Source organism: Ceratotherium simum, chromosome 1 (assembly GCF_057802395.1).
Source record: "Ceratotherium simum simum isolate JZ-2026a chromosome 1, ASM5780239v1, whole genome shotgun sequence".
Taxonomy (NCBI): Eukaryota; Metazoa; Chordata; class Mammalia; order Perissodactyla; family Rhinocerotidae; genus Ceratotherium; species Ceratotherium simum.
The window spans coordinates 50,113,426-50,127,619 of record NC_141900.1 but is presented as its reverse complement, the minus strand read 5'-3'; the positions used below and the strand labels follow the sequence as shown (position 1 = coordinate 50,127,619).

The following is a 14,194-nucleotide window of genomic DNA, read 5'->3' as shown; positions in this document are numbered from 1 at the left end:
CTCCAAAATATATAAAGAACTCATGCATCTCAACAACAAAAAAACTACCAACCCAATTAAAAAATGGGCAAAAGACCTGAACAGACATTTCTCCAAAGAAGATATACAGATGGCCAACAGACACATGAAAAGATGTTCGAAATCACTAACTATCAGGGAAATGCAAATCAAAACTACAATGAGATATCACCTCACGCCCATCAGAATGGCTATAATTAACAAGACAGGAAACAACATGTGTTGGAGAGGATGTGGAGAGAAGGGAACTCTCATACACTGCTGGTGGGAGTGCAAACTGGTGCAGCCACTATGGAAAACAGTATGGAGATTCCTCAAAAAGTCAACGATAGAACTACCATATGATCCAGCTATTCCACTGTTGGGTATTTATCCAAAGAACTTGAAAACACCAATTTGCAAAGGTACATGCACCCCTGTGTTCATTGCAGCCTTATTCACGATAGCCAAGACTTGGAAGCAGCCTAAGTGCCCATCAAGGGACGAATGGATAAAGAAGCTGTGGGATATATACAGAATGGAATACTACTCAGCCATAAGAAGCTTGTGAAATCCAGCCATTTGTGACAACATGGATGGACATTGAGGGTATAATGCAAAGTGAAATAAGTCAGAGGGAGAAGGTCAAATACCGTATGATTTCCTTCATTAAGTAGTAGATAATAACAACAATAAACAAACACATAGGGACAGAGATTGGATTGGTGGTTACCAGAGGGGAAGGGGGGAGGGAGGAGGGTGAAAGGGATAATTGGGTACATGTGTGTGGTGATGGGTTGTAATTAGTATTTTGGTGGTGAACATGATGTAGTCCATGCAGAAATAGAAGTACAATGATGTACACCTGAAATTTTTACAATGTTATAAACCAATGTTACTGCAATAAACAAATAAAATGCATGGATCAAAAAAAAAAAAAAAAAAAAAAAAAACAAACAAAACAGAAAGCCCTAGGGGTTGATTAGGTATTTTGCATAATAACATGATGGGCCTTGCTGCATGCTAAGATCATCTCAGACGTATTTAAATTATTGAATTCTAAGATTCCAAAACATTGGCATGCCTGGATTATTGACTGGTGGAGAAAATTTATGCAGTATTATTGTTCTTTTAAAAGATATGCAAATGTCATCAACCCAGCAGGCAAACATTTTATTCATTCCGTTTATCCTTTTCTATATATGGCTCAGATGGTGATATGCATATTAATTGAGAGGATTTTGGTAATTAGGTGTTTTGTTAAAGATTCTGACCCACATGTCTATAGAACCTCCTTTGTCTATCTGCTAGACTTAATTTGCAGGCTATGTAAAAAAAAAAAAAAAAAAAGAAGGGAAAACTCTGAGACTTTTTATTGCTGCTAACATGTCAGCACTCTCTGACCTCCTTGTTGACGTCTTAGGGTGTGTGATTTTCTACCTCTTGTGGGTATTCTGAGCCTTCTTCAGACTTGTAAAGCACATGGAGGTCTGCAGGTAAAAGGAAAGCAGCACACTGTTCTCTGAATTTTCTACTCCATCTTCACAAATTTACTTCAATATTTTTTTTGGTGAAATCTCATATTTCACTACTTCCTCCAGTAGCACAGTATCAGTCCTCACATCCTGGCACTGTGCTTCCCTTTTTTTTTTTTTTTTTGTGTGAGGAAGATCAGCCCCGAGCTAACATCCATGCTAATCCTCCTCTTTTTGCTGAGGAAGACTGGCTCTGAGCTAACATATATTGCCAATCCTCCTCCTTTTTTTCTCCAAAGCCCCAGTAGATAGTTGTATGTCATAGTTGCACATCCTTCTAGTTGCTGTATGTGGGACACGGCCTCAGCGTGGCCGGACAAGCAGTGCGTCGCTGCGTGCCCGGGATCCGAACCCAGGCAGCCAGTAGCGGAGCGCGAGCATTTAACTGCTAAGCCACGGGGCCAGCCCATCTGCTTCCCTTTTATGTGCAACAAATGTCAGTGCACTGAGGCAGTGATTGGCCTTTCCAAGTACTTCTCTTTGTTCCCCCGGTGAGTCATTGCATACATGCTGTTGTGGGTTGAATTGTGTCCCCCCAAATGGTATGTTCAAGTCCTAAGCCCTGGCACCTGTGAATGTGAGCTTACGTGAAAAGTGTCTTTGCAGATCTAATCAAGTTAAGATGAGATCGTACTGGCATAGAATAGACCCTAAATCCAACATATAAGAATGGCAGAAGAGATACAGACACAGATAAAGGGAGAATGCCAATCATGATGGAGGCAGAGATTGGAGTGATGCATCTACAAGCAAAGGAAAGCCAAGGATGGCTGCAACCACAAGAAACTAGGAAGAGGCCAGGAAGGATTCTTCCCTAAAGCCTTCAGAGGGGGATGGTCCTGCCAGTACCTGGATTTCCTACTTCTAGCCTCCAGGACTGTGAGAGATAAATTTCTGTTGTTTTAAGCCACCTCGTTTGTGGTAGTTTGTTATGGCAGCCCTAGGAAACTAATACACATGCCAAAGGGTGACACACTCTTAGGCCCAGAGGGATCATCTTCATAGCATCACTTTGCAAACTGGAAGGGATGGGGGAAGCCCCACTCCTATGAATGATGTTTGAATAATGATGTGCCTCACTGGGATCTTGGATTCTAAGAGGGCGTGTAATACAATGGAGTGGGCAAGAAGTCTTTCAAATGGCAGTAATGAGGTCTTTTTTAGGTACCGCATTTCTTCTATTAATTGAGGTGAAATTATTTTGAGTGCAAATATTGTGGTTGTTTCAGGCTCCCTATTTCCTCCTTCTGCCTCCTGTTTCTTGTCATCTTCCACCATTTTTTTTCTTTTTGATATTTTCCTAGCTGTTTATTTAGCCCTATTTGGCCTCTTTTGATGACATTGTGTGAGTTGTGTTTAGTATAGGCTTCTAATTTAATTAATTTTGTGATCTTATCATTCTGTATGGATAAAGAGTATTTCAGTTGCTATTTAAACCAAAGCAATGGAATCGACACTTTGAAATTAGTGTTCTAATTCTATGCTAATTCCAAAGATGCTACCATTTTTTAAAATTCAGATTTGAAAAAAGATTTAGTACAATTATGCTAAAATTCGTACTGGACTCAGGTGGCAGGACCAAGTACCTGGAACATGATTCAGAAATCTGACACAATGAAAAACACATTTCAAGAGGCATTTCACTATCATAAAACAGTAAGATGAGAGCATTCTGTGCCAGGCTACCTTCCCCTACCCCTCAGAGGTCAGAGTACACCACCTCTGGGGTGTGTGGAATGACGAGAAATTTCTCATGACTGCGTGTAGAACTATTATTTCAACTGCCACCAGAAATCCCAGGAGGGCTATTATTTTGTATTTTACATACTTTTTTTTGGTAGAAAAAATGCAAAAAGTAAACATTCAGAGTTAATGCCAACCTTCCTGCAGTAGCTCCTATGTGGCCTGGAGGAAACCTCAGTTTTTTCAAATCACCATGCAGGATAGAGGCCATCCCAGTGAATGACCACCCCTCACCCCGCCACGAGTGACCAACCACACAAGAGTACAGGAGTGACTCCTGGGAACAGAGATCTGCTCTCATGCTTTCCCTGAGGGGTTGTGCTTTGCCAGGCCTTGATGAACACACTCTTATTTTGGTGAAATTTCACGTTGTCTACATAAGAACTTCCATTCCCTTAATTTATAGCTGTACCATATTTTTGTCCCACTATACTGAAATACTTGGTCACTTACTTCACTATACAGACCTAACTGAATAGACTTCTTGTTTCTAAATATTAAAACCATTCTTAAGGCATACAAAATTTATAACCAGTTATTGAAGAAATCCAACAACCATGTTCCATTGTCTGAAAATGCTTCTTTAGAAGGAGTTTCTGACGTGTGTGAGTCATCACAATATTATTGGAATGAATAACTTCTGAGGATTCCTTTTGATGGGAACTACATTTTTTTTTAGATCCAAGTGTTCTAGGATCTTTGTTAAAAACAAAAGAGAAAATAGTCTTACTTTTTGCTTTTTAACCTCAAAAATACAATGTGATAACATTGTTTCTCATCTAGCTATCCAGTCTGGAGGAAAAAATATTTTCTGGATAGACATAATTGATGAAATGGAAATAAATATAATAAATGCCCCCATATCTAAATTTGTATTTAATAAACATTCTTATCTTTAAAATTTAAGATTTTCTGACTTTCTTCTCATTATCAGAGTTACATATTCATTTTCTTATGGGTAAAAGATGGGAGAACATTAAGTATAGTCTAACTTAATATATGTAAGATGGTGGCCAACTGGACTTTGCTCTGAAAAGTCTAGTTTACTATATTGTGAGTGTCAACACCGATAAAGCAACACAGAGTAGGTGTGATAATGTCCCCTGGAACTCACTTTGAGGTAGCTGAGAGAGACATACTACCTCTGTGGCTCGGCTTTAGGTTTCTCTTCTATTGAATATATATATGCATATATATATATGTATATATATTGCTAAACACTTGATCCAGATGAAATGTTGTACAGAAGCACAGTCAAACAAAACAGACAAAAATTGAGCTTAACTAGGTGAGTGGCAGATGTGGGGCCCAGAGCCTCAGCTGCACAGTGTGCCCCCCTTGGTCTTCAGGTGGCCCCGAGCTTCTAATGAGCACAGCGTGAAACTTCTTCAATCTCTACAGGGTTGATTTTTTTTTTTTTAAGTAACTATTTTCCATAATAAGGTATTGTGCAAAGTCAAAGGAAAATTACAGGTCATGCTGACAGAAGAAAATCAACTTCAAAACTGATTATTAAACTTTTTAAAATTAAAAATAAGGAAGGGCAACCGGTATTACTGTAAAAGTTTGATGGAAAAAAAGTAACTCATCAATTCAGAATTACAACATTTTCCAGTACTATTTCTTTTGAAGTATGTTAGCTGTTTTATTTAAAATAATATAAGGCTATTTTTAAATACAATACTTTACAAGTTTGTCACAAATATTTTGTAGTTTTTCTTCATTAAATCAGTGTTTGTTGAGAAGTGTAGTTGAGATATTCAATAAGACTCCATATAGAATATATTAATAAAAATCAAGCTTTAATCTGTGTATAGTAGGTGTCCACAGCCTACAAGAAAAAGTAGATAAAGGAAATTCTTGTTTATACAGTTAATTATTTAATATTAGTGGAAAAAGGACCTTTAGGTAATAAAAACATTTTATTTATAAGATTGACTCGAATGCAGAAATGTTAAGCCTTGTAGGTATGCTAGACAAAGCATTTTAGTATTTGAGACCAATTTTTCTTTAACTTTAAAAAGCCATCATTAAGATCTATTTGAAAAAAAGATAATTACACAATTATTCCATTTTAATTTAGAATGCAGTTTTACTCCTCAAAGCAGGAAGGAATAAAAAATGAATTATGGTAATTAGGCATCTTTCCATTAATATCTCTTCTGAGTTTACCCTACACGGCAGACAATTATTATAGAAAACAAGCATTCTCATTTAAATTGCAAATATTGAGGCCTAATTTCAGATATCTAGTTGACTTTGGATTTTCAAGGAAATAAAAGAAAAAACTTATTTTATTCGATTCTTATAAGGAAAATTTCTTCACTAAAACGTAGTTTCCACAGGTTGCGTTTTGCTCACTCTTTTCATTGCTCTATTCCCAGCACTTAGAACAGGACCTGGAACATAGTAGTTATTTGATACATATTAGTTGAATGAAAGAGATCGATGCATTCTTTAATTTGGTAAAATTCGTAGCGTGAACATTTAAATATCTGTTTTCTGTTTTTCTCCCAGGGTAATAGAATTGTGTTGTGGATCAGTAACTATAGTCCTGGTTTTGGTTGGCATGTGCTTGTTTTAGAGATAATGCAGCCGTGTCACATTTGATTTTTCAAATAGATTGCTTGAATGTTTGCACAACTTCCCAGCTGTCTTACAAGTTGGCTGCTACTTTAATTTTAGATTGTAGGGTATAGTTTTGGATCAGGATTTACGAGCCAGGATAAAGTCATAGCAGGGGAATCTATTTTATTTTTTTATTATCATTTTTTTTTGGTGAGGAAGATTAGCCCTGAGCTAACATCTCTGCGATCTACCTGTATTTTGTATGTGGGTTGCTGCCACAATGTGGCTGATGAGTGGTGTGGTATAGGTCCGCACCCAGAATCCCAACTCATGAACTCAGGCGGCCAAAGTGGAATGTGCCGAACTTAACCACTACACCAGGGAGCCAGCCTCAGGGGAATCTACTTTGAATAGAGGTGCCCTGAGCCACTTGAGCTGAACCAAGTTTCTGTGCAAGTTTAGTTATGAGATAATCTGTGGGAAGAAAGCCCATATTGTAGGTTCAGAAAGGTACTAATTTAGAGAGTATTTCTCAAAGTGGATTTTTAGACTATTTCTATCATAATTATCTGGGCACTTGAAAGATGGGCTCCTAAGACCCTAGAGTACTTACTAATGTAGTTCATTATTTGCTATACTTTCCAGTTCTGTGATATAGGAGAGCTAATTCTGCAATGCAATGTACCTGACATGTTCTGTAAATGAGCTCATTGGATGTGGTCTGGGAAATATCTGCCATAGGACCATGGGAGATTACATTATAAGGAGCAGGCTACAATTACAAGAAGGCTGTCTGTTCTTAAGGATAGATCTTGATTGTTTGTATGTACGTGGTGGTCCCCTCTAGGGTCTTGGTACTAGAGCCATATATTAGTAAAAAATTTACAAGGTGAGCCTTATCTGGGTGCATACAGATATACTCAATTCAGAAGGAAGTCCTTCTTACTGTGAATTGATCTTTGATAATGATCTCATTTCAACTAAAAATGCAGTTTGGTGATTTTTGTTATGCATACTTTTCCTTCCTTCCCTCCAACATAAAACCTTATTATTAAATAGTAATGCTAATACTTTTGTTTAAACACTACAAGATTATCTTTGATATAATACTTCAGTTATATTAATAAGATTTTGGTAACCACTGCCACATAATATCTCAATTTATTTAAAGATTTCAAAACAATCTTCAACCATTTGTAGAAATAGAATATATTTTTCTGAATTTGCTGATGATGTTAAAATTTAGAAATTGTTAGTATTATGTGTTTATAGTTTCTCCAAAATCAAGAATTTCCTTGGGGGCATAATTTTATTGCTTTCACATTCCTTCCTGCTCTGTTAAGTCTAATGAGGCTTATCTGTCCTTTAGGTGACCTACAAACGAGATCTGTATGCAGCTGAATCGATTATTAAGGGTATGTTTGTCCTTGTGACTGTCAGTTCCTGTGTTTCAAAAATGTAAGCCCGTTCAGAATTTCTCATGACATTTTAAATCCCAGAATTCTCAGAGGTATAAATGCCTGTAGGCCACAGAGGTCTGTGATTTTTTTTTTTTTTAAAGTAATTATGTTTTATTTTGTGTCTCCTGCTTGTGAAATATCACTTATTATGATTTATGTCACATTCGTTTCAATTTTTATAAAGGAAATACTTGAGTTTATTATTTTGAGAAAAGTTTGGGGCATTGACACTATTTGAAGTGAAAATGATATTTCAATATATTTATAAAGGTATTTATTTTATTATTACTCCTAAAAGGACTGGTCACCCCCCCACTGCCCCCAAACACTGTCGTGTCAGTACGTTAGATAACATCTTTCATATGAGAAAAAAATTTTCCCAAAATAGAGAAACTGGAGTGGGTTATTTTTAAATTCCTTTTTGGTTCTGACAGTAACTACAATTTTGTTGTGTAATTTTAGATATTACATGTGTAGTAACAACTTTCTCATTCATTTTTTGTCTCTATGACTCTAAGATCCCAGCTATACAGAAGTAGCTTATTTAATAGTCAACAAATGTTTATTATCGTGCTTAACACTGTGCTAGGAATGTAATGATGATGCACAAGGGACACTCATTCCGTATTTTTGCAGCCTCCATATTTAAATCAGGGTTTCTTAACCTTGGCACTGTTGGCATTTTAGGCCAGGTAATTCTTTGTTGAGGGCACTGTTTTGTGCATTGTAGGTTGTTTAGCAGCGTGCCTGGCCTATATTCACTAGATGCCAAAAGCACTCTTCTCTCCCCCACTTCCCCTGGTGTGACATCAAAGATGTCTCCTGACAGCACCAATGTTAAAAATACATGGTCCTAGGAAAAATCAGGATGCCAATCCTGAAGCAAGTGTGGTGCTTTACAATCTGTTAGTAACTGACTCCTTTGAAAATAGATTAAAGATAGAACTATGTGCTCAGGTTTTGATTGAGAGATGAACTTTTAAATGCTAACTTTGAAGTTGAAAAAGAAATACTGAATCTGAATTCTGAATGTATCAGTTTATTTAAAAATTTTGGGAAAAACTATTTAACAATCAATTGGCTTCACATTCAGAAAACTGAAATCTTTCCTCTGGTCATGACAGTCTATATTCGTAGCTTACCCTCAAGCTTTTTGCCCTTCAAGAATATTGTGTTTCAAACCATTAATCGACTGTAATTTGTGCATCTGTGTAACTGTGTATGTAAACAGATCATCTATAGCTATGAATCAAAATGTTGACATATATTTACATATGAGCCAGGCAATGTGTAAACATTACTTTGGAGAAGTTGACTAAACCGTGATGTAGTTGGTTACATTCTCAACACAAGGAAATATAAAACTCAGTTTGGTTTCTTTACAAAGTCGTATCTCTATTACCTAGGTCAAATGGAAATGATCTATTTTGTAAGTTGGTAAGTGGTTCAACTGAGGATTCTACACATTTCAGTACTTTGCCAATATATTATCAGAGCAGGCTTTTTATGTAAAAGCCTACAGTTTAAGTATAATTGCAGGGGCTACAGTTTTGGAAACTTTGCAGAGAGAAATTATTTTTCTTATTTAGGTAACATGTTCTAGTATGCTACTGTTATTTTTAAAGTATTTAAAAAATATTCTACTTTTATTCTCCGGAAAAGTAATCTGACTGGATGTAAACAGCTGATTTAGACGAACAATCTCCAAGAGTTTCCTGATGCTCTAGGGTTTGCGTTTCTATTAACTTCCCAAGAGATTCTGATGTTGCTTGTACACTTTGAGGACCACTGCTCTGGGGCCTTCCTGCTTTCAGTGTGGGCCTTGAGACCAGCAGCATGGTGATTAACTGAGAACTTGAATGCAGCATGTCTGGTCCCACCACATGAAATCAGAATCTGCATTTTAACAAAAACTCTAGCTGATTAGTTTGTACATTAAATTCCAGAGGCATTCCTCTAGGCTGCTCTTCACAGTCTTTTATAGTTCATTTCTTTCTAAATAATATCTTTATTGCATTAAGAGCTTGAAGTCTTGCTATGCTCTATCAGCTCCAAATGCTTGTTTGCTCACCTGAGATTGCTACCTGCCTTCCTGACTTGCACCAATAAGATCTCTGAGGCCTGATAGTAGAAATACCTCTGGGCATAGGAAAAAGAAAACTCTTGGATTTTTAAAAAATAAAATTCCAAAATATAATATGGTATATAGGAGACTATCTGAGCTATATATTCACCTATTTTCCTTTCCCTAGTAAATGTTCAAAGTATTTTTTTAGGCACTTCTATTACACAGCATTTATTGGGTACTTACTTAGTGCTAGGCATTGTTTAAAGAATTTTGTGTGTATTATCTCTTGCTTCTCCAAGAATTCAATGATGTAAGTAGTGTTATTGATGCCATATTATAAGATATTCAAGAGTTCTAAGCAAATACTAATTTAAGTAGGATAGAAAATATGTTCTTAACTACAAGTTCCTATCTTAGGCAGTTTACCTTTTATACAGCTATTCTCCTTTTTTTTTTTTCTTAAACAGAAATTGTTCAGATTCCCTTCTCTGAAATCCTTGGCCTACGTGTGTTTTAGAATTTGGAATACTTTGTATTTTCAGAAGCTACTGCAGTACATCATCTATTATGTCCCATCACCAGTGGGATTTGAACCTCACTACATAATGAAACGTATAACGCATGAATGTTTATGGTCAATGCAAGAAAAATGACTATATAGAGCCTCCAGCCAGTTCAAGTTTAGTATTGGTTTTGTCACCAAATTTATATATGAAAACAATTTAAATTTTTTTTTTTTAATTTTAAGAACTTTTTGGATTTCAGCATTGCCCATAACTTGGTGTGAACCTCTTTTAGATTGTGATTCAGTGAAGGTGGGAAGAATGTCTATTCTTTTTTTCTTTTGTATCCTCTAATAGTGAGTTGAATTGAAGTGAGTGATAAGTTAAAGGGTGCACCTACATTTTTTTTTTTTAGAATCTGAGGGCCTTAAATTATGGGAATAGGTGGCCCTTCCCTCCCATGTTACCACTCTACCTGCTTCCAACAGATGCATATTGGGATCCAGTGTTGCTATCCCTGTATCATATATTTTTTTTCTTTTTTAAAATAGAGATGATATAATATTGGAGTGCATGCATTTTTGTCAAGGTTTAAAACCAGGACTTGGAGCACTCATGCCACATGCTTTATACATATTATCTCATTAATTCTTTACAGTAATGCTCTAACGTGGATATTATTGCTCCCATTTTGCAGGTGGGAAAACTGAGACTTAGATTAGGTACTTTCCTCTTGATCACACAGCTATTAAGAGTAAGATCCACGATTTAAACCCAGGTCTCCCTTCTCCTTAAGTCTGGCTGGACTTTGGAACATGGCTACTTGCACCTCTGAGTCATGCAGTTACTCATGCTGACCATTAAAGTGGGTACTGGATTCAGTATCTCTCTTTGGTGGGTACAGCAAATGATATATAAAATTCAGCCTGCCCAACTCTGATTCTGTTGGATTAAAACTGTATCTTCAGCTGGCCTGATTGAGTGATCTCGTAATCGAGACTGAAGATGTTATCTCCCAGTGCTGTGCTAAGCACACAGTTGTCTTTTAGAGAATGTAGGGTAAACATCTAATATTGAAATGGCAGATTTCAAGACATGACAAGAAAAAGAGTAAAAATTAAAATTCAAAGTTAGAATAATATTTTTAAAATTATTGGTTGGGTACTGTTTAAGTTTTTTTGTGGTTGCTAATTCTGGTAGTTTAATGTACGTTACCTAGCCATAACATTTTTTCCTCTTCTAGGATGAACCTTTTTTTCATGCTGTGATATGAGTGCTTAGTATTCTGTTAAGTTCCTTTCTGAGCTTCTTTTTCACTTGAGTACCGATTATTGCTGGTCAACAAATTTTATATTTTAATGTAACTTTTTTTTGTTTACTAGGTTCTTTCAGACTCTATAAAACATTTCTAGGATAAATGTCATATCTTCCGAGAGCATTTTGTACTCTCAAATTTCCTTGTCACTGGAACAGCGTGTATATTTTGGTCCATCTTAATTTATGTTCAAGTCCATGTCTTTAGTTTAGTAAGGGAATTTTGATGCAACTAACTTCAGGCATGCTTGTGACTAAAATCCCCAAACTGTGGTTTATAGCAAATCTAAAAATATTTTATATTGTTAGATAATTTTTATTTTTAGCTTCATTTGTTTTTGTGTTGGTATGTTTACATGGATTTCCATTTATAGTGAACTCTTCGATAGTAGGAAACGTATATAAGGTAGTACGCTCAGATTTGTCTTTTATGCAGTTGTCTGCAGTGAAAAATGTACAGTTAATCACAAATTTACTGTTATGTGAAAAAAAGTATTCTTAATGTTTCTTTTTCTGAAGTAGAGAGTTGGATTTGGTTATTGTTCTTGCTTTAACTCTTTTTCGCTTCTAGTGTGAGTGAAATTTAAAACATAACACTTTTCTAGGGAGTAGTGTGATAACTTGGCTCAACAAGACACTGGGCTGACTGATGTTTGTAAACAGCCACATAACAAAGAGGTATTGTCCTTTTTTGTCACATAGGCTGGTTGAGCCCACCCAAGCTTGTTCTACATGCTCAGACCTACCCAAACTATTAAAAGGGTAACAGATGCCAACGGTAACCTACTCTATCTAGATTTAACTATGCCATACAAACAGTTCCAACCCACACTTGATTTAATATGCTGACTATATTCTGGCAAAATGATCAATATTCTAAAATTTTCTATGAAGTAAAGCCCCTATGGAATTTCTAAATAAAAGATTGCATTTATTTTCACCGTTATCCTTCATCAAATCTTTTAACATATTTAATTTTGTGGCTAACAAGTGTTTTAAAAATTATTTTATTTTATTCTCTCCTGGTTATGATTGTACAAACCCAAGTAAGCTTGTGCTATAAAAAAGCCTCATGGTATCTCTTTTCATATGGTGATCTACATGAAAATGGAAAGGTAAAATAGTTAAAATTGAAAATCATTTCATTTTTAAATGGTTTTAGTTAATATTAATTACAATTAGTTAATATTAATGTTCATATAAAAATTCATGTCTTTTTCTAGTCATTATGTAATGTTTTCCATTTGTTAAGCATTTACTTTATTTTAAAGGAAATTGGCTTTGATTTCTCAGAAATGCCGCATCTCATATTGGTTCAGAAATTTAGACTATATTCGGAAAATACATTTTTTTGAACATGAGTGATACAAGTGGATTTCTTTCAAGGTTAAGTATTTATGAACATTCAAACCATAAATTCCCAGATGCTTGCTTTTTTATGTTTCATATAGTTTTTTTTTTTTTTAAAGATTTTATTTATTTATTTTTTCCCCCCAAAGCCCCAGTAGATAGTTGTGTGTCATAGCTGCACATCCTTCTAGTTGCTGTATGTGGGACGCGGCCTCAGCATGGCCGGAGAAGCAGCGCGCCGCTGGGAGCCCGGGATCCGAACTCGGGTCGCCAGCAGTGGAGCGCGCTCACTTAACCACCAAGCCACGGGGCCGGCCCTCATATAGTTTTTTTAAAAAAAATTATACTAGTAGGAAAGCAATTGAATCCTTTTGTGCTTATACATTGAAAGTAGCTGAATATACTTTTAAATTGGCTCTGACTGAAAGGAATAAAATAAAATCACATGTGAATAAAATCAATTTAGTGTTACTGAGAATTAGGAAGATTCATTGTGTTACAGTTATGTTTTGCGGATATGAGCAAACCAATGCCTTAATTTTTTAGTAATCCTTTAACTTTTTCACTTAAAATCATGGCATTTTAAGTGCAAAATATTTTAAAGATTTATTTATTTATTTTCCCCCCAAAGCCCCAGTAGATAGTTGTATGTCATAGTTGCACATCCTTCTAGTTGCTGTATGTGGGACGTGGCCTCAGCATGGCCGGAGAAGCGGTGCGTCGGTGCGCACCCGGGATCCGAACCCGGGCCGCCAGCAGTGGAGCGCGCGCACTTAACCGCTAAGCCACGGCGCCAGCCCCGCAAAATATTTTAAAGTCTTTTGAAACAAGTTGAAAAGATGAGAAACTTTAAATCATGTTTTTCACTTCTGTAATTGGACAATGTTCTGCATCTGTGGTATGTCCTCATCAGGTTTTACTTGTTAAATACCAGTGAGGGTGCCATTTGTGTTATTACCTGTGCTTTTTGGACAATGCAAACTGACAGCTAAGATTTACATAGAAACTATAATTTTTGATGTGTCTGGCTTTTGACTATGATACTTCATTTTCCACATTTTCACATTAATGCCATAACTTCTTTGTACATAATAGTTTTTGTTTTTCACTCTCTTGAAAATAGTACTGTGACTGTATCTTATGCGAATCTGTAAGAACATTTGCGTCAAGCTTGTATTAGTAAGAACATTTGAAGGCTGCAATATTATTTAATAGTGTTGGTTTCCTTGGAATCTTATTGTAAAAAAAAAAACAAATTGGAAAGTTAAATATTTGGGACAAGATTAGAGAAAGTAGAGTTCACTTTTTTGTTTAATTTTAAAATTGTCATTAGTGAAATAGTAATTTAAGCATAGGCAAGTGAATCCGTCACGTTCAAAAACTTCTAAGGTCACAGTGAGGTATTAAGCAACTGGCTAAATAAGACTTGATAATAGACAGAAGCCAGCCAATTATACTTCACTCTGATGTAGGTAGAAAAAAGAAACAACAACAAAAACTCCAAACATGACGTTTATGCTCAAAGCAATAATACAGTTTGTAAATATCCTGGTGAGTCACTAGCCTTAGAAAATTGCATTTCCTTCAAATTTATTTCTCTCTTAACTAACTCAGAAAGAATATATACTTTGAAAAGCAAAAAAAAAAGTACTGCAT

The 14,194-nt window shown here is 35.8% G+C and overlaps 1 protein-coding gene across 5 annotated transcripts in view; it reads left to right on the top strand.

Moving 5' to 3' along the window:
• CRPPA (CDP-L-ribitol pyrophosphorylase A) overlaps positions 1-14,194 on the top strand; it is a 275,796-nt gene that overhangs the window by 90,824 nt on the left and 170,778 nt on the right. For all 5 annotated transcript variants that reach the window (XM_087427459.1, XM_087427333.1, XM_087427377.1 and 2 more), the window contains one exon: positions 7,213-7,258. In XM_087427459.1, coding sequence (XP_087283585.1) covers positions 7,213-7,258 — 46 coding nt within the window. The remainder of the gene's footprint in view (positions 1-7,212; positions 7,259-14,194) is intronic.